The 20,502-nt window shown below is 44.1% G+C and overlaps 1 protein-coding gene across 1 annotated transcript in view; it reads left to right on the plus strand.

Annotated features, from left to right (window-relative positions):
- Nucleotides 1-2,680: 2,680 nt before the first annotated feature.
- The window catches only part of ryr1b (ryanodine receptor 1b (skeletal)), an 83,559-nt gene continuing 65,737 nt past the window's right edge, over nt 2,681-20,502 (plus strand). The window contains exons 1-5 of the mRNA XM_078283946.1: nt 2,681-2,771; nt 3,215-3,285; nt 18,482-18,601; nt 18,708-18,809; nt 19,726-19,746. Coding sequence (XP_078140072.1) covers nt 2,681-2,771; nt 3,215-3,285; nt 18,482-18,601; nt 18,708-18,809; nt 19,726-19,746 — 405 coding nt within the window. The remainder of the gene's footprint in view (nt 2,772-3,214; nt 3,286-18,481; nt 18,602-18,707; nt 18,810-19,725; nt 19,747-20,502) is intronic.

The following is a 20,502-nucleotide window of genomic DNA, read 5'->3' on the forward strand; positions in this document are numbered from 1 at the left end:
GCCAAGTCCAGACACCTAAAATGCATTTGGGATTTGCATTAGAAAGCAGCTCAGAGAAGGGGGCTCAAACACGCATGCAGCGCTTCATGGAAATGTCACTGACCACAATTTTTTTTTTAAAAAAAAAGCACTTGCCCTTTCCTGGCAATGTGGTAATCTTACTGTAATCTTAAGCAATGCTGACTTTAAAACAGGAAGAGTTGCAGTCGACTCAGCTGGTATTTGAAAATCTAGAGCTACATTCCTAATTTAGTAAAAAAAACCCAATAAACTTAATAGCCTTCAGTTTGATCAGAATGCGAAACTGTAAGGCTTTGAGTGCCACTGCATGCTGTTGCATCGCCTCTGAGCATTTTAAAAAGCTTCCCTGGTTCACCACTGCAAATGCTTGATCATTTATGGTGGAGAGAGGAGCATCACAATCCCTGTGCAATGTCGCCACCTTGAGGCCGGACGTCGTAACTGCAGACAAACGGGGAGGGTTCATGAGTTGGCGAAAAACAGTTCATCCGAATCTGGACTCATACTCCCAGCATTCGTGTTAGTTCTGCTTCAGTGGCGTATTTCCCCCCCCCTTTTCCGTCCGTCCGTCCGTCCGTCCCTCCGGCCGTCCGCGCGCCGGAGTTGTAGCCCGGAGCGGCGGGTCCAGACCGAGTGACATCTTCCTCCCCTGCCAGATGTTGTTGCTATGGGAGATGGGCGAGCGGGAGAGCATGCTGAGAGATGACAGATGGAGACTGAGGAGGTAAGGGCTGGACACACGGTCTGTACTCGCTGTCTGTGCGTGTGTGTGTGTGTGTGTGTGTGTGTATGTGTGTGTGTGTGTGTGTGTATATAAAACGCTTTTTGCCCAGACTCCAGCTTTCTGTCTGCTGCATCTCGGCTGCTTGAATGAGCAGGAGGGGTGTGCCACTCATGCAGACCCATCTGCTTCCCTCTGGGGTGCAGTTAGGCTTTCCAGACCGTGCTGTTGATATTTTTCCACTCTCTCCTCTGAGCAATAAGAGTAAGTAAAAACAAAAAAAGATGTATTACAGTGACATCATAGCGTTTTGGCATGACATAAGCAGGATATGGATGGAGTAGGCAGTGTACAGGCTGCAAAAATACATTTCCGTGACAGTATTGATTCACAGCCTAACCTATTGGCATTTCATAGGCAGGAGATAGAGTAGGTATTTATTTTTATTTTTTTTCTCAGTGCCTAAAATGTATTTTCAGAGCTAACAGCAGACTAGAGGGACGTGGAGAGGCTAGGTAGACACCTTTGGATATACCCATGCACCCCCCGCCCCCCCACCGCCCCACCACCACACACACACTCACACACACTCACACACACTCCAGCCACCCACTCACACACCTTTGCTTCTCCTGTGCATATTCCAGCGCAACTCTGTTCTCTTATATTGATCAGACTGTTACATAAAACAAATCACAAGGATAATTTCACTTTCCTGGGGTGTCTCAAAATGGCCTTTTTGGATTCCTGCCCGGTCACTCAGATATGGGGCAGGTTTATCCATTTTAAGTCTTTACTAAGGTTTTTGCTGCCTGGAATACAATGACAGCACAACATTAGCCTGGATGGTTTTTTTTTTCCGTGATGATTTTACTACAGTTATGTAATTGCGATGTTAAAAATAATTGAGGTGGTGATTAATGTCTTAACACCAAAGCATAAAAGGCTTTTAAAAACACAGATTTTATGGGAAAGTGTTAAAGTGCACTGAGCTAATTTCCAACGTCTCCTAAAGCCTGACAATAACGTCTGTGTGAAGCCTTGTATCCTGATATTGACTGAAAAGCAGCCATAGTGTGCCAAGGTATATGTTTATATATGTTTAGGTTTGCTTTGATCCAGCAGATCTGTAGCTGATTCAGGGTTTAAACTGAGATTATCTGATTGGTTAGGGAAGAATCACAATGAATCACAATATTAACTACATTTTATTCTGCTGTAGTAATCACAAATGAGATAGCTTGCCCATCACAATTTCACAAGCTCTCTATCCAAATTATATTATTTTCACTTTGTAATGACATTTTTATATTGTTGTTTACATTCTAGCAAGACAATACCATTGCTGGAAAGATCTGTGGCTCAGAAATAAAGATAATTCTGCAGTCAGACTTTGTTGTCTTTGAACTTTTATTTATTACATCATACGTGGTTGTATTGAATCGTGAACCCCATATCGCGTATCGAATCATATCGTGAGATAAGCAGATCATCCCATCCCTACCCATCATGCACTTGTGCTGCATCTGTCCTGCATTACGACTGCAGAGACCATGATGGAAGTGTTCTTTCTCAAATGCTGTACAACCGAATAGGCATATAGTAACAACATAATTACAACATAACAACATAATATACAACTCAATCAGATGTCAGATGACACACATCGCTGACACAGTATTAATTTTCCAAACAGCTCCTCTTGGGGTCGGAGCGATACTGCAGCGTTAATTCACTGATACATCTGTGCCTGTGATTTTGAAAGGGGTTTTTGTACAGTGCAGCTGACTTCTTCACTTTGAACAGTTAAGATGTGTGTGAGTGTGTGTATGTGTGTGTGTGAGAGAGACTGTGTGTGTGTGTGTGTATGTGTTCACAGTGCACACTCCCAAAAGGCTAGAGAGAGTCCTCACCCCCTTTCCTTTTATAGCCTCAGACATGTGGAAGGGAGGGAGGGGGGGGGGCAGCCTGTGTGAAGGAGTGGCCCACTTCTACAAACATGGCGGCATGGTGGGATGGGATGGGAGCGGTGTGTGTGTGTGTAACAAGGTGCCTACCCCTCCCTTATCCCCCCCCCCCCCCCCCCCCCCCCAAACCCTCCCCCCCCTGTGGTGGGATGCAAGGCGGGGGAGAGGAGCGGGGAGAGCCTCTCTTCCCCGTCACTCTCTCTCACAGCACCGTGAGAGCCACAGGACTCATGCTGTCCTCCAGCACACCCACACACAGGCGCTGAGAGCGAGAGACACAGAGAGGGAGTGAGAGAGAGAGAGAGAGAGAGAGAGAGGTACAGCAGCGAGGAGAGAGAGAGAGAGACAGACAGAGGTGTAGCGTGGAGAGAGAGAGAGAGAGAGAGAGAGAGAGGGAGACGTAGCAAAGGAGAAAGAGGCTGAAAGGTATTTAAAAAAAAAGAAAAAAAAAGATACAAAGCCTGAAGAGAGAAAACAGAGGGATTTTCTCTTTTCTCCCGAGGAGCTGCGAATAACCCTCGGCGAAGGATGGCAGAAGGGGGAGAGGGAGAGGAGGAGATTCAGTTCCTGCGAACGGTGAGTAGCTGCTTACTTTTCCTTCTCGGTCGGGGCTAACCTGCACTAAGCCAAGGCTCCTGGAAAAGGGGGGGAGGAGGAGGGGAGGGAGGGAGAGGGAACTGGAGAAGGGGAGGGGGGGGGGGGGGGAGTTATGAAGTCAGTGATATGGGACCTGAGACTATTTTCTAATCGGGAGATGCAATGAATTTACTCTGCTCTACCTGCCAGCTTACTTCTCTGAATAAAGGGCTTCGGCTGGCATCTGTTGACCCGACAGCCGACTCCTGGTCTGCTGAGCTTCATTTCTCCCTCTGTCTGTTCCTCCATCCCTTCACTTTTTGTCACTTTTGCTATTCTGGCGTGGGATATTTAAGTCAATCTGTAGTTGCAGTTCTCCAAGCCAAGCCCTGCTTCTGTATATAGTTGACTATTTTTGTGGCGCCCTGAATGTGCCATGACCTGCTTATTAGTTGCTCTCTTTAAACTTGGTAATTGATTTCTTTAATCTCCGGTGAGCGCAGAAATCTGGCGATATTAACCTACATCGGATGATCGTATTTTGATCTTTTCAGTGTTTTGCGCTGTCAGGTGTCTCGCCTAACCTGTTTTGCATTACTTCCAGAATGTTCTAGCCACCGGGAGGCTTTAGAGTAGGTGGGTGACAGTGTGTGTGTGTGTGTGTGTGTGTGTGTAGATAGATAGACAGGGGCTGGTGCATCTGTTAGCATCGTTATCTATTTATATCTGAGGAAAGGAGAGCCTGTCAGTGCGGGGTGAGGAGGCAGAGCAACAAGCTGCCCAGGACCTGCAGGGGACAGCTGGCCATGGGCTGCATGTCTGCTATGGAGAAGCCAACACACATACACACACATACACACACACACACACACACACACACTCGCTGACACACACCGTCGAGAGACACTCTCAAGCTCGTTGGGGAAGACCTTGAAAAAGACCTGAAAACAGTTAAGAGATAGAGAGATAATTGCGGATACAAAGGCAGAGAGAAAAAGAGGCATTTCAGTGAGAGATGGGTTGTATCCAGGGATGAAGAGGATGAGAAAATCCAGAATAGAAACCTAGATTGTTTCTGTTTTTTGGATTTTTTTGGTGTCAGGATGACCTTTAGGGATTAGTGAGACCAGCGAGCAACTGGAAGGTCAAAGGTTAATTTACTGCAAAAGCCAGTGTGTCCATCCGCAGCCTTGTGTCTTGTGGAAGCCTCCTTTAGCAAGACGCTGAACCTCTACCTGCTCACTCATTATAAGCTGCTGTGGTGAAGAGCATCAACAAAATAATACCCACAGTCGCTGTGCCCTTGTGTCTCTGTTAAAGTATCGCTCTGCTGTTGCTGGGATGCTTACCCAACAGGCACTTAAAACCGGTTAGCTGTGTAATAATAGTTAGGGTACAATACATCCCAGACTTCACACAGCGAGAGCACAAGCGAATTATAATGATGGACAGGATTCCTTTGAAGCTAATGAAGTTAGCTCACAATAGCCACAAGACGGCAATACCGAGCAACGCAGCTGTTGTTCCTGTTACAGAACCATAAACAAGGCTTTTTTTCTCACTTCACAGAGTGGCAAATGAACTGTGAGACACATAGGCAAAATTGTCTGGATGCCTGCAATGGGTTTGTCATTAGTTCAAAGCCTCGGGATTAGATTGGTTAATTGTTAGATGTGCCACTTCAAAAGGAAAAACAACGCAGCTGTAATGTGAAACAGTCACAATTAATATTAAATGGATGGAAAACGTAAAAAAAAAATGAGCAAGAAACTAGAACGGTCCTGTGTGCCTCAGGGGTTAGAGGTTCAATCCCTACTGGGGCCACAATGCTAAAAATGAATGCACTCATGTTACTGTAAGGCAGTGTGGATACAAACATGCATCAAATGGCCTGTTATCAGTCTTTTAATTAGAGGCCAGTGATAGGAAGCATTGTGTGAGTCAGCTGTTTTCGTCTGCTGGGTTTTTCCCGGGGTTATTTGTGATGGGAGGCACAGTGCAGCTTCAACTCACCTGGAGCAGCTGGAGCAGCAGACTGTTACAGTAGTTATACATTTATCTAATGTAATCTTTTAACTTTAATTGCATAATCTATAGTAGTGGTTCACAACCAGGCTCTCTTTTTAGCTGTGGGTTGAGCTCAGCCTTGAGATTTTGCTTCAATCAATATCAAAAATATGACATCAGCTTTATTACAATCTAATGGAATAGTACACTCTTAAAAAGGTCATGCCAATTCCAGCACACCAAAGTGTCTAGTTTAGGACGACATACATTCATGTTGCTTTTGAGTGCAACATTGGTTAAGAACAGCATATGTTGTGTCGGTATGTGTTGGGTGTAACAACATATGTTGTGTTGAAAGGATGTGTGTATGTAAGCATAATGAAACTTGATGATTCGTGTGGAGAAATTGGTATTGTCCCAAAACTAGACACACAGATGTGTTGAAAAGGACACATCTGTTCTAAGGATGTATGTTTTTCAAAGTTTTTCAAAGTCAATGCGTTTTGTTATGGCTTGTATGATCGTACAAGGTTGTACTTGTTGTACTGTATTTCTGACCAATCGATTTCATTCATTTCATTTCATTTCATAATTAGATTTAATATATGATTTAAAATATGAACCTTGGAACCTTGGAAGTTTTCCAGTGTTAAAAAACCACTGAGCTCTGTATCACCAGGTTACTGGGTATGATGATGGTACACACCTGCATCTTATACATGTGCGCACACACACACACCCACACACACACACTAGATTATTAGGGTCTATGAGGGATGCCCTCTGCCCCTGTCAAAGAAACTGGGAGATAGCAGCTGTGGACTGGGAAGCCTTTTGTTTCCTAGTTATGAAAGAAGATGAAAAAATGCTGATATCAGTACCAACACTGTCAGTCTGTCCATTTTTATCCTTTTCTCTGTTACGCCACTTCTCCTTCACCCCCCGCTGAGAATACTCCAGATAAGGAGGAGAGCTGTGGGTGTTAGAAAGGGAGCAAGGCAATGCAATGTTCCTGGATCCAATGTTTTTTTGTTTTGTTTATTAGTAACGGAAAAAGAAAGGACGAGGAGATTAGATCCCTCTAATGCTGTTAGCTGAATCCTGTTCAATCTGACAGACAGACATGGGAAGCTGTTTTGCATATTGTGCATCTTCACCACATCTCCAGTGATCGTTTTCACTTTACAAAAGGCCACACACAGATTACTCAGCAGTGCCCGTCTATTCTATTCTAGGTTTTATTGTGTTATTCTAATACGCCTGTGACTCATCTAGCGCTGGCTGATCGCATTGTGGCTTGGATAGTTCAACAGTCTACACTTGCTGTTTGGGCTTATCCTCCACCTGCAAACAGGGAGGGAACAACAGCCGACCTACAGGTATCTAGTATCTAACCCCCCAAAAAACTCTGCAAGCCTCGCACTTCAGCCCCCACATGTGCTGTCAGAGTCTGGCTTAGCTTGCAAGAGCCTGCAGTCTCTCTTGTTCTCTCCTGTAACAGCGGCGGACCGCCGAAACGCCTCGCTACGCTATCAAGGAACGAGGGTCCATGTCAAGGAACCCAAAGTTAATACGGTGCTGCCGTTTCAAAAGCTGTGTCACTGTTTCACGACGCCACCTTTGTGGTGTGAATCATGCGGGCGAGTGAGTTTGAAGGGGTATTCGAGTTCCAGTCTATAACAGCAGTTTCTTTTTATAGTTTGCCACTATAAGTGCACGCACTCTGGAGGGAGTGAGAGGGAGAAACGAGAGGAGTCAGTGTCCTAGTTGCCAGCATCCATTGGGAGAGGTGGTGTGTGTGTGTGCGTGTGTGTATGTGCGAATCTGTGTGTGTGTGTGTGTGTCTATGTATGTGTGTGTGTGTCAAGTGAACAGAAATCTTGTTTATTGTTGTGACAATCACTTGTGGCGTTTGAGACACAGATTAATTACTTTTTGTCAGAATTGTCTGGGTTATTATATGGAAATTGGTTGTTTTGTGGCCAGAATAATTCAGGATTTGACTTTTACATTGTGACTTTGTGAGAGGCTGGTGACATTGCCAGCAACTTTTTGGGCAATGCCCTCTGCAACAGGAAGCAAAGTGAAACACCGATTCAAAAGTCTACTCAGATGTTAGATATCCCCATGTGATCAAAGTAAAAATGTTGAGGCAACTCCTTTGGCAGACAAAACATTTACCCTCTTTTTCACCTGCTGTCTCTCTCTCTCTTTCTTCCTCCTTTCACACTTAATTTCTGTTCCCCTTCTGAATCCCAATACGGTGATTTCTGGTTTACATGAATGCAGTGTTTCTGTGAGGCTGTGGGCAGGCTGGCATGTTGATTTCCATTACGCCGGTATTTGAGATGATATTGACTGAGGGGAACGCAAATCCACAATACGCATTCAATTTGGTTGCACCGCCACACTTTCACTGTTTGTGTGCGTGATGACAGGGAGATTTTTTTTGCAGATGCACACACACACGCACACACACAAATACAGACACACTCTCTCCCTCTTTTTCATTCCAAGAAAGAGTCTTCCTCTCTCTCTGTCTCTCTGTCTCTCTCTCTCTCACACACACACACACACACACACAAACACACACATATTGCGTCCATTAGTATAGTTTCAGGCTCCTGGCTGAGCTAGAGCAGCAGCAGGATCGGTTGCTGTGAGAGGGGAGCGTGGCAGATGACGGGGGGTGTGAAGGGGAGTGGGGGGGGGGGATGTGTGTGTGTGTGTGTGTGTGTGTGCGAGCGAAGCCGGGTTTTAGAAGTGCTGAGCCTGGGAGATGAACACATCCACAGTGGGACAGCACACACACAGCACCTGTTAGTCTGCCCTCATTTGAACGCCACTGTGCTCTGGTCACAGCAGTTTACACAATAAACAGGTGGTCGGGTCTGCTCCGCTCCGAGAGAGAGAGAGAGAGAGAGAGAGAGAGAGAGACACAGACAGACAGACAGAGAGAGAGAGAGGGATTCCTAGGAAGCCTCTCTCGCAAAGTGACATCATGAAGTATAGTCTCTCCCCCTTGTGTGGACAATAAGTGTTATGCAAACTGCTGGGGGGGGGGGGCTTGGTGGCTCAGTTGTTTGCGCTATCGCCTTACAGGAAGAAGGACCTGGGTTTGATTCCTGGCCCCTTTCGTTGTGGGTTTCCTCCCACCTTCCAAAGACATGCAAGTCACATTAAAGGAACAGTTCAGCCCAAAATTAAAATTCACTCATTATCTACAAACTCCACCGAAGTTTGTAGGACCACCAAACACACAGCGAGTTAGCCCAGCCTTCTCCCAGACTACTGTTAAGTTATCTATCTTTTAATACTCCAAAAAAGCATAAAATGTCCATCAAACAGCTCATGCAGCTCAATCTGAGTGTTTTGTAGCCAAACAATTGCACTGTGGGTCCCAAAGTCCAATATTTACCTCATTATCGCCTACATTTTCCTCAATGATAGGCTCTGGTCACATGTGCACCCTACAAGTAAGCAGAGTCTTAGGACTTACTAACTAGGAAACAATAGGTCTGTCTTCTGTGTGTGAACATGCAAATGAGATAATGTATATAGGTCAATTTTAGTACTTTTTCTTCCTGTGTCTATTCCATGTACATTCATGTTCTGGCAGTCTTTTTCTCTCAAACTATGAGGCAGCATTTCATCTGGGCCATGGGATGATGCTCGTGACTGTCTAGCACAATGAATGTCTGTCTAGGCCTTTACTTGCTTAGATATTCGTTTTTTGGGTTACACATCTGTTTTGTGCTGGCCTGCTGGTCTCGAAAGTACCTTGCTTACTCTTATGGCAAATAGACTTTTCAAGAGGAATGCGTTATGAATGCGGGCCAACTAAAATGATTTATTTATAATGGTATTTCCCTTTGAATTGCTGCTGTCTGCCGGAGTTATCGTCTATGCCCAAGTGCTTCAAATGACGGAGGCTGTTTAATGTTTGATGTTTGAGGTTGGGTAGTTTGTAGCAGTTTAACTGAGCTGGAGGGAAATGAATCCTGTGTGTGTGTGTGTGTGTGTGTGTGTGTGTGTGTGTGTGTGTAGGCTGTTGAAGCACAGAAAATGCGTCATTGAAAATCAACCTTGGGCTTCCATTGAATTCAGTATTCCTAATAATTATATGATTTGTGAATTGTCACTGTTTGACGTTAGTCTATCTGTGAAGGAGCCACCTGGTTGCTTATTTGCCTGATATTTCTTGTCTGAAGATTATAGCACAACATATCATCGCTGTGAGATGAAAACCTTTTATCTTTAAACTTTTCAGGAACTTCGAACAGCAGCATTATTTTAAGCTCGATGACAACACAGTTTTGACATTATCCAGTTGGTTTTGAAAGGGTTTTATCAGCCCTAGATATGTGAGAATTAAGCCCAGAGAGGAGCATGTGATCCTTCAGCTGAAATGAAAACATGAAAATCACCGAAATTGGAGTTAACAAGGGTTTCACACAACAAGCGCAACATGCTACTTGCTGGATGCCTTCATGTTAGCATGAGTCAAAACATTTTTAGCATGCGTGGCTCCAATTGAGAATCAAACCCCTAACTCTGGCAGTGTTAGTGACAGCGCAACCCATTGAACTCTGACTGCAACCCATTAAAACAGTTAAAAGTTTTGAGGTTTGAAAGACTAAAAGGTCATGCTTTCAGAGGAAAAACAGATGATTAGAGCATGGATCATTTTCCCCGCAGGAATCTGTGGATACACACATTTTTATCCAGCCTCTGCTGGTGTCTAGTCCAATTTAAAATTAGCTATCATGCTGCTGCATCCACAAAGACATTCTTATTATTTCAGCGGTGCAAAAGACTCGGCTGTTTCTCTGTGCAAACAATCCTATGTCTTCTTCCACATGATGGAGGACACCATACTATTTTATCGTTTTGTAATAGTCTAGCTTATCCTTTATTTGACCAAGTTTGTCCAAATTTCTTATTATGTTAAAGCCTGCAACAACAGATCAGACATTCACAACAACACATTATTATGCAGTCATACCGTAACAATGAGAGAGAGAGAAGAGAGAGAGATAAACACAAACAAACAAAGAATGAACAAACAAATGTGTAAATGTCTGTGAACAAATGAACATTTCCATAGTCTGGAAGGCAAACAACAGCGTATTCAAAACAGCAACGACTCCCAATGAATAATCTTCCATAAGCCTAACTAAGGTTTTGAATTCAGCGCGGTGTACAATACAGTGATAATATTGGACTGTATTAACCTCTGTGTTTTGGCATTATATACGTGCATAAATATGATGTAAACAATGTAAATGGCCTCATGAATAAAGGCACACTGAGGACTGTAACCTGTGTGTGCAGCCTGTGCTTTTCTTAGTTTTTGTAGCTCAGGTTTTATTGGTTCATGGCATTGATTGCTTGAGAATGGTTGATTTGACTTTCTCTGCCTCTTGCCAGGACTTCAGTATATCAGTAGTATGAGAAATGAGTTAGTTTTCCTGCGCTCAGTCCCGTCCCGAGTCTATGTTGGCTCCCTCCAAGTGAGACCTCGGAGTATCTGCTGGTCAGCAGAAGTAGGGAATGTGAGAGTGACAGGTGCAACCACCTAAAATAGAAGGAGAGGAGTGTTGGGGGGGGGGGGGGGGGGGGGGGGCCGGAGCAGAGGAGCGGAGGTAATGGAAAGAGGGAGAGAAAAGGAGACTGCAATGAAATAATAAGCGTACAGTGAGAGAATATGGAAGAGCAGAGTGGATAGAAAGGAATAGTGCATGAGTGAGAGTCGGGGTGAGACAGAGACAGAGAGTGAGCGTGAAAAAAAGAGAGAAAGACAGAGAGAGAGAGAGAGAGAGAAAGAGAGAGAGAGAGAGAGCAGTGAAAGCAGAATGTGAATAAGAAGAAGCTCTGAATGTTCTGGACTGTCTGTGAGATTAAAAGATTCATCAGCAGTTTAACGTCAGATTGAACGCAGAACGCTGTGTCACATGGAACTTTTCTACCTCATAACTTTTCAAGCAAAGACACTCATACATCCCACATTATACAGACACATATAACACACACACACACACACACACACACACACACACATATATATGCATAGATATACTTCAAGGGCTAGAATAGAATAGATAGGGCTAGAATGATTCTTGCATTACTGCAGCAAAATTAGACATTTTTTTCCCCCTTTATTGTTTTTTTATTCCCTCTTCATTTGCAGGTAAATGTTTTCACGAGCGTGCAGCCCATGCTGTTTAATGTGAAATTTATTCATGTGCTGAGGCTCCTCTCTGAAGTTGCAGTAATACAGTTCAGTAGCTCAAGGGTAGACGTATTCCAAATAGGAGGGAATCATTTGACTTCTAAATTATAGAGATTATACAATGCCTGAGGATGAGCAGGATTGAATGTTTTCTATTACACTCAGTCTGTGTTGACGCCTTGTTGCACCAGAAAAGAAAGCTTATTTTAAAATGAACATGCATCCTTATTCCTATGGATGGTCATTCAGTTCTTGGCATCATGTGAAAGGCTTTGAGTAGGTTTAAGGGGCCGTAGGGTTATTATCAGACTGTCAGGACATCAGGGGCCGCGTTCGCTTTCAAGTGTAGCAAAAAACGACAAGAAAAAGGCAAATTGTGAGTTACTTGTTAATACATAATGTACTGTAATTCTGCAAAATGGCGATATTACCACCATTATATTGTATTACTCTCTGAAAGTGGTTTGGAAAGTTCCAGGTTGTTAGAGACAAGCAGAGGGAGAGAGACAGAGAGAGAGAGAGAGAGAGAGAGAGAGAGAGAGAGAGAGAGAGAGAAAGGAAGGAGATTCCACAGGTCTTGGCTAAGCTGTTCATCTACAAATTGAGATGCCATCTGTCCTTTTTTCAGAGAGATATAAGGCAGTCGTTGAATCTAATTGCTTACATAACTCTAGTTCTACTGCAAGCCTCTATGTACTGCAACATAAACCTTGGTGCTGGCCTTGACTCCTGGTTGTGGCCGATGCATTAAATTACACCATACGCTCACATACAGTCGTGCCCCTTGTGAAAGTCCCCCTTCATGCATTTATCCTGCATTTATTCCATCCTTTATGGGTTAGTAACTCTCAACCATCTACCAGATCATTCCTTGCACCTTCTGAGGGCTGAAAAGAGAGGACATTTTTATCCCCCCCCCCCCCCCCAAACGATTCCTCTAGGGGTTGGAGCCAAATGGCAGCATTAAAAAGTGTGACTTCTGCAATGCTACATCTGTAACTGTTGGTGCTGTGGTGGTGTAAGGGAATTGTTTGGCTATTTAAAGAGGATATGTAAGGGTCGGTGTGTGTGCGACCTAAGGCTCTCGACCAGACCTCTTTATTCACACTTGGAGACCCCTTTCATATCCTCAGGTAACAGAGACCCATAAGCCTCACACCGCAAGCTATCCCAGCATGCACTGTGCAGGGAATTGCTCGCTTCTCATAGAAAATGAATGGCAGCTTGGTGGATCACGTTTGGTGGGACTTTCCCATCTGGATACAGTGTCAGTTGACCTTTAGACCGCTATGACAGGAGGGGACAGATTATCAGGACTATGAGAAGGGTTTAATTCCCAAGTGGTACATATCCATTTTTAAAAATAATGGCTTCCTGAAATTGACTCGTCGATATTTCACAAATTAGGTTGATTTCACCCTCAACATTGCTACTTTTTTGAAAGCTTAGTCTTAATAACTTCAATAATGTATGTTCATGCCAGCAGTCATTTCGAGGTAAAGGTGTCAGTTTTCTTTAAATGGTGGACGTCTCATTTGGGAATTAAACGTTTGATTACATTGAAGCTGCACTACACAACTTTAAACATTAGCACATATGGCAGCAAGAGTTTCAAAATGTATAAATTTGAACTTCAATACCCATAAATCATATAACGTGACGTCAGTAAACTGCACACAGTACACTGAGTTTACCAAGCTGTATACCAAAGGGACGAGAGCGTCGTCCGTCGGTGAGTCCAGCTTTCTCTGGACAGAGCGCTGCTCACTGCTGTTTCGGAGACAGTAGCCGATTTCATGTTAGGTAGTTGTATTTCACTCTTAAATTCATCACTACCTGTGGGGGGAGAAGAGTCCATACTTGATACCACAATTTCATTTAGGGAAACAGGGTGAATCTAAGGGGTCTCAGTTGGAGGAGATGGGACGCTAAGATAAGATGGGTGTATATTTTATATAAAAGTCCTGCCTAATGCAGCTTTAACATTCACATTTTGGGTATTTTACTGACATTGGTGCCAGATTGAGTCACTTATAATGGAATAACCTTCAATTTCTAGATCACCGATAGTACAATCAACCAGTGGTAAGTGGCAGGGACACAGTGCCCCGGCAATCTTCCTGTCACCTGAGAATAATCATGTAAGAGACAAGGAGTTGGAAAAGAAAGAAGAGAAATAAGAGCTTAGGAGAGAAGTCGAAGGTTGTTTTTTATGAGAGAAAATTACAGCAAGTAGAGGAGAAAAATATGAGCGAGAGGCCATGACTCAGTGGGGAGAGGGTGCCATGAGGTACTTCTAGAAGAGATTAGTTTCCAGCCTGCGATGCAGGACGGGGAGAGTGTACCTGTGTGGTCACCAGTTTGTGGTGAGCAGAAACTTCAAAGGGAAGCCCCCACCCGCCGCCCATCCTCCATCACTACTCTCCCCTCTGCCATATCGAACCATTCCTCTCCACCCACATACTATACAATGTGCTATCCCTCACTCTTTTTATGTCTGCAGGGCTATAATCGATGTCCTGGACAGAGGGTGGCCCGCATCAGCACACTTTGATCAGGGCGTCGGGCCAAAAGCTGGAGCAGTAAAGGGTGGATGGATACACTCCTCGTTTGATACATTGTTCCTTGCAGGGCGGGTTTTAGTGCGGAGCAGTGCCTCTTCCTCCGTCTGATGCGGTCCTTTGTCGGATATCTGTGACATGCAAGGTTATTATAGTAAACTAAAACTGAGACGAACACTAGGTGTTACAAAATATTGTCGTAAACTGAAATAAAAATGAAAGACTGCGAGACTTTGTGAAAAAAATAAAACTGAGCTAGAATCGTGTCTACATGTAAAACTAACTGAAATAAAATAAAAGTGACATGTTTTCATTAAACTAAAACTAAATTGAAATTAAATCCATATAAAAATAAAAACTAATGAAAAATCCAAACCTATAATGAACCTGGTGACATGTTGTTTTCTTGGCATTTTTGTCTGTACTGGCCAGAGGGCATCAAATTGTTTCTGTCTGTATGGAGATGAAGTGAATCTGCTGATTGGCACAAAAGCCTAATGCTTTTGAATAAAACCTGGAGCTGGTTTACTGTAGAAACCTGCAAATGACACTCAAGCCAGGAACCTATTTTCTATCCACTGGCCACAGTGGCAGATGGATTACAAAGCCACCAGCCAGTTTCACTGTTTTTGCCAGGCAAATACAATTTTTCGAACGGAAAAAGATTTCTGAACGATGGCTGATTACCTGCCAGAGTGGCTGGCGGAGGAGAGAAACTTCCCAGCCACAGTCAAAATTTATCAGCTCTTGGCTGTGGGCTGGCGTTAATTTCCCACCCTGCCTCCAGGTGAGTTAGTGCAGAAAATAAATTGTCCCAAACACCAGATAATGTACTCTCTGCCTGGGTGAAACATGCTGCTGTCCTGTCTGTCTCCCTGAACTTGGGGATACCCTCCATACACCCAAGTGTCATTAGCACACACTAAACCAAACAACCCAACAACAATCTCTATCCCACAACAGGAACTGTATCACCTATGTTCATAGTTCTAGAATTACACATCAGAGGATCAGAGGCAAGGGGCTTCCGTCACTCTTTCCATCTATTTCGTGCCATGCAACTTCCTGTCCTGGCAGGAGAGTGTCCCGTCCCTGCGAGGCCGGGGGAATCCTGGCTACCCTCTGTCTGCATGCACACAATCAGCCCGCCCTAGAGAATATACAAAGGTGTCTGCTTTCAGGAGCTATCTATGCCTCTGGCTGTGAATCTGTGTTGTATCACACGTCTCTATTTGCGTACACACATCTTTGTTTGCTTGGCTGCCTGTCAGTTTATATCCAATTGTCTGTACCTCTCCCTCTGACCCCGAACATCCACATACCCAAGATGCTTCAGCCGCCAACTCCAAACATGGCCTGGCTGTAACCCTACCCCAGGCATTGAGCGCGGTGCACGTATACGTCTTTGCCCGCTGCCCAGGTACAAGTTCAGTGGGTCAGGCCGGTGATGCCCCAACACAACTTTCACTCCGTCCCGCTCACCTGTCTCGGCCCAGTCAGATGCAGACGGGGCGACGTTAACGCATTATCAGTAGTTGCGGCTGGCTTACAAGAAAGCGTCAGGTGCACATCTCTCAAATCAAATGAAAACTGCCTCTATTAATATAGGGTGAGTTAAGCCCAGGAGTTTGTGCGGTCTCCCAGTCAGCTTTTCACGTGGTTGGATTGGATGAGAGTCACACAGCGTGACTCTTGGAAGGACACAGCTCTATAGCGGCAGCACTTGACAGAGCTCTATTATAAGTCTGTGTGCTCTTACCTTCAGGGTGGAATATCAGCTTCAGCCACCAGGCAGCTGCTAGTAAATGCTGGCTGTAGCTGGTACGTTTATCTACTCTACCAGACACTTTGGCACGTAACCAGACATTCTCCTTTTCTATGTTAAACATCATGTTTGTCTGGTTAAATCCTTAAAGTACCGGGTGAATTTTGGAATCAATCATGTGGATTGAGAGGATGAAAATATAGTTTCTTGCCCTGTTTACCTTTACAATTATTTGTTGTTTGTTGTCCACAGAGTGATAAAATACAATATGCTAGTATTTCTCTACAGACCCCAATATTAGGATCTGCAAAATGGGTTCAATGGTATTCAGGACCAACATTTTCATCAACATCAGCAAGGCTTGTCATGCTTGTAAAAGAGATTCTTTGCAACTTTGAGCGAATTGACTTTCATCTTCTAGGCCTAATCTTCTTGTACGAGCCTATGAGATCTCCCTGTCCTCCTGTAGGTCCTCTGTCTGTCTGATCTTGCCTGAATTGAAGCAAGGCAAAGTCTGCGGCGTGAGACCGTGGGTGTAGAAATGGATAGACGCCACTAGGCTGGAGTGGCGTATAACGCTGTGGCGTGCACACCGTCGTCTATGGGCTGCAAGTGTCATCCGATCGCACATCTTGTCTCGGAGCAATGAGTCACTCGGTTACTTCAGTCTGCTTTTAGCCACCCAGAAGCGCAGTCCTATCTCCTTATCAGGGACTGCTGTCTGAGTCTGCATGCCCTGTCCTCAAAACATGCCCAGTTTAGCCCAGTTTACCCTCATTCAGCCCAGTTCAGCTCTTTCTACACCCTCATGACTTCTCTACAGTGATGCTGTGGTTTCAGAACAGATGTAATCTATAGTCGGTCCTGATTAACAAAGAATAGTGATTGATGTCATTGCAGCGCATATGCATACTGCTTTGAATCTCAGCTTTGAAGTGGTGTGAGTGGGAAGGCTGTGTCAGTGAGATAGGAAAGATATTGCACCACTTGCTTTAATGTTGTTAACAAAGAAAACCTGTGTTGTTTTTGCATATTTCTGTGATTCATCGTTCTTGCTCCGAAGTCATGTCGATATGGTGCATGCACCGTTTTAGTAGCAGTCGAGTATTGAGTGGTGTTGCTCATGTCTGAAGTGAAGGAGAGAGGGCATGTTGCTCCACTTTCCGGAGAGCAAAGCAGGGAACGCGAGGACAGGACAGAGGAGACATTTCTAGGCTGAGGAGAGATAGATGATAGCCCAACCGAAAGCAAGAGGGGACACTCTTGAGCCAAAGAAACAGTAGAGGCCTCCGGGCGCAGAGAGGAGGGGATGTTATGAGGTCACCGATCCGCTTCACTTTCCACTTTCCCGCTACGTGCCGTAACATACACATAAACCCCCCGCGCTGCCCTCGGCCTCGCATGAAAGGACCTGCCACTCATCCAAAACACTAAGTCATGATACGCTGGCCGCGCAGAATCGCCGACCCACACGGGGCAAGACGGCGAGCGGGCCAAGAACAAGAGGACAGAATGATTCATTAGCTGTGAGACTAGAGGAGGGAAAAACAAAGAATCTGTCCGGAGCTGTAGAGAGGAATATTAGTCAGGTTAAGTGATGGATCTGCTTGCATAATGACTGAGTGGAGGGAGCAGCTGAGAATGCTGAGTGTCAGGTGTGGGTTCACAGGCAGGGGGGTGTTTATCGCTGTATTTACACCAGTCTCTGGAGGGCCGTGGCATTGACGAGGAGCCGCAAATTACTGTCTGTTAGCATTCTGCCTGTGGAAGCGAGTTGTCTGTGTCTACAGTGCCACCCCCTATTGGGAGGAGTTGTTTGCAGCCTTGTCACCTGGCTGTGTAAGCCCTATAGTTTCCTGGTTGCACATAAACACTGAATTCTACTCGTTCTACTTTCGTGGGAAAATACCACGTACTGTAGGTGCTATTCTTAAACACAGGTCAGTTTCTTTCTGCAGTGTGCTCCTTACGAAGCATGTCAGTACAGTAGAGCTGGGCGATAATTCAATATTATCATTTATCGTCTTTCAGTAGAATCATATTGTGATATTACGGTGATTTTGGGATATCATGACACACAATTCTGCCATCTAAATTGATGTCAACAGCCAAGTTTTATTAAAAAAACTGAGGTATGAAACATTTTAAGGAATATTATTTGAAAAATTCAGCTTTGACATCACACCTATCATTACTATTAGGTTCAATTAGATGAACGTTAATTAGATTATTTAACATGTGATTTTGCATATATGAGCCATATCATCATATATATCAATATCAGAAAAAAGTCCTCATGATTACCTTGATATTGATTTCAACCATATCGACCAGCTCTACAGTACAGTCACTGAGTATTATATACGAGATTGTGCTAGCTGAATGTCAACTCAAGTCAACTTTCTTCATATAGTACTGTAAAAACACAAAACCAGTGTGTACCCAAGTGCTTTACAAAACAGGGAAATAAATAGGACCATCCAAATAAGAGGACCATCAGCCAAATTAAGACATAAGGGAAAAAAGAGCTTGGCTAAAAGCACAAAATAAGAGCAACAGAGCATTAAAATAAGGTGTCCAGGGAATAAATGTGTCCCTAACTGTGTGTGTTTGTTCCTGGTCTGGCTGCAGGATGACCAGGTGGTTCTGCAGTGCACTGCGACCGTCCTGAAGGAGCAGATCAAGCTCTGTCTGTCCTGCGAGGGCTTCGGGAACCGTCTCTGCTTCCTGGAAACCACGTCCAACGCCCAGGTGAGGCGCCACGCAAACGTTTCCTCCCGCCTGTGTTTGTCTTCTAGGTAACCTTGGCTCCGGGCATTTTCCTAAACACCTGAGCTGTGTGTTTCTGTGTTCGCAGAATGTGCCACCAGACCTGGCCATATGTGCCTTCATCCTGGAGCAGTCTCTGTCGGTCCGCGCTCTGCAAGAGATGCTGGCCAACACGGTGGACTTGACCGAGGTAGGAGGCAGGAATGGAAATAAACAGATGGGTATTAGATGGAGGAATACATGGGATGGGGAGGATGGAAATGTTTACGGTAGAGAGAGGAGAGATGGAGTAGGTGCTCCTGTGGAGTAAATGGCAAAAAGTAGAGACATACAAGTTGTGTCTGTAGAGAGATTTCCCCTATTCTTTACTATTGAATTGAAGTGAATCTTTTCTTTTTTTTTTCTACAATGTCTTCTACCACCTACTGTAAATGGACTATGATAAATTCACAAAATCTGGCTTACAAATGGAGCTTGCCGAGATACAATTTGTGTTTCTCTAGAGATTTGCCTTTCCTTACATTTTCCCTTCCCTTTCCTGTTACATTAAAGAGAATATTTCTGTTTTAACCATACCAACTACCGCTGCTATCCCCCGCATCTCTAACGATTATCTCAAGGACAGTATTTCTTTGAACTTCATGTACCTTTCACTACACTGACACGTTTTTGAATTGAATATGGCTAATTCGCCAAAAGAACATACTGCAAATATAAATACATACAGCCCTATACAAAGGCAAACAACAGTAACTACTTTTTGTATGTCTTACAATGACATTGATGGAGATTTCATAGCAACAAAAATGATACCTGTAAATGCGATTATATGATATACAGTCCACTTCTGTCTCAGCGATGCTTTTGTTGGGATGGAAGATACACTTTGACGTCATTTCTCTCAGTTTCACTACTTGCACAGTTACTGCTGTTTGGCTCTGTAGTGCCGTACGCAGCATACATACATTATGATCCTCAAGCCTAGGGGTAAATTATTCTTTCCTTTTGACGTTTTTGTTTCTGTTACCTGTTGTAGTCACTGTTCCTTTTTTTTTTCTCTGACACTCCCCTCCCCTCCCCTTCCCTCCTCGCTCTCTGCCAAGCAGGCAGTCGATTTGGACAAATGGGTATGTCTCTTAACATGTCTCATTCCCTGTAACGTGTGTCCCCAACCAACCCGGCAACTGTCCTCGTTCCTGTCCTCTCGCCCCACTGGATGTCCTACTGAATGAAATAGCGCTGTACCATTCACACGTCTTGTTTTGTATCCGTTTAGCCCTCCTTGCCCCTGAGGTGGCGAGCGCTCAGTACACCTGTCACTCATTTTTAGCCAGTGTCACTGCCGGGATCCCAGCTGGGTCTCCGAGCAGACAAGTCCATCATCTTTAGATTTCACCCTGCTCTTTATCTGCACATAACTGCACAGCTTCTGTTGAGATACGATAAGACAATCCTTTATTGGTTGAAGCTGTAGTTGGAAAATTTATGTTAGGACTGTCATTTATGTGCTGTTTTCTAATAATAACAGAATTAGACTTAATGGTTCTGAGTTTTTGTTATTAAAAACAAAGAGTTGCAATAACTACAATTGCAGTTCTGCTTCCATAGTCATAGATCAACCCTGAGTATTTAGAAATTAAAATAAAACTATGTTAATTTCAAAGCTATATCTTTTATTTTCATTTTGTTTTTTACATTAGCTATCCTACGATACAGTATATAGCAAGGTTTTGTAATGCTTCATCCATATCATTTCATGCAGCAATATCACCAGCCCATTTACCCTTATGTCCCTATCATAATTGCATATTACATTTACCTTGCTTGATGTTGTTCATTTGGTTTACACCCATGTTATTCTTTAATGGTCTCTGATGATCTCA

This window comes from Centroberyx gerrardi, chromosome 6 (genome assembly GCF_048128805.1).
Source record: "Centroberyx gerrardi isolate f3 chromosome 6, fCenGer3.hap1.cur.20231027, whole genome shotgun sequence".
NCBI lineage: Eukaryota > Metazoa > Chordata > Actinopteri > Beryciformes > Berycidae > Centroberyx > Centroberyx gerrardi.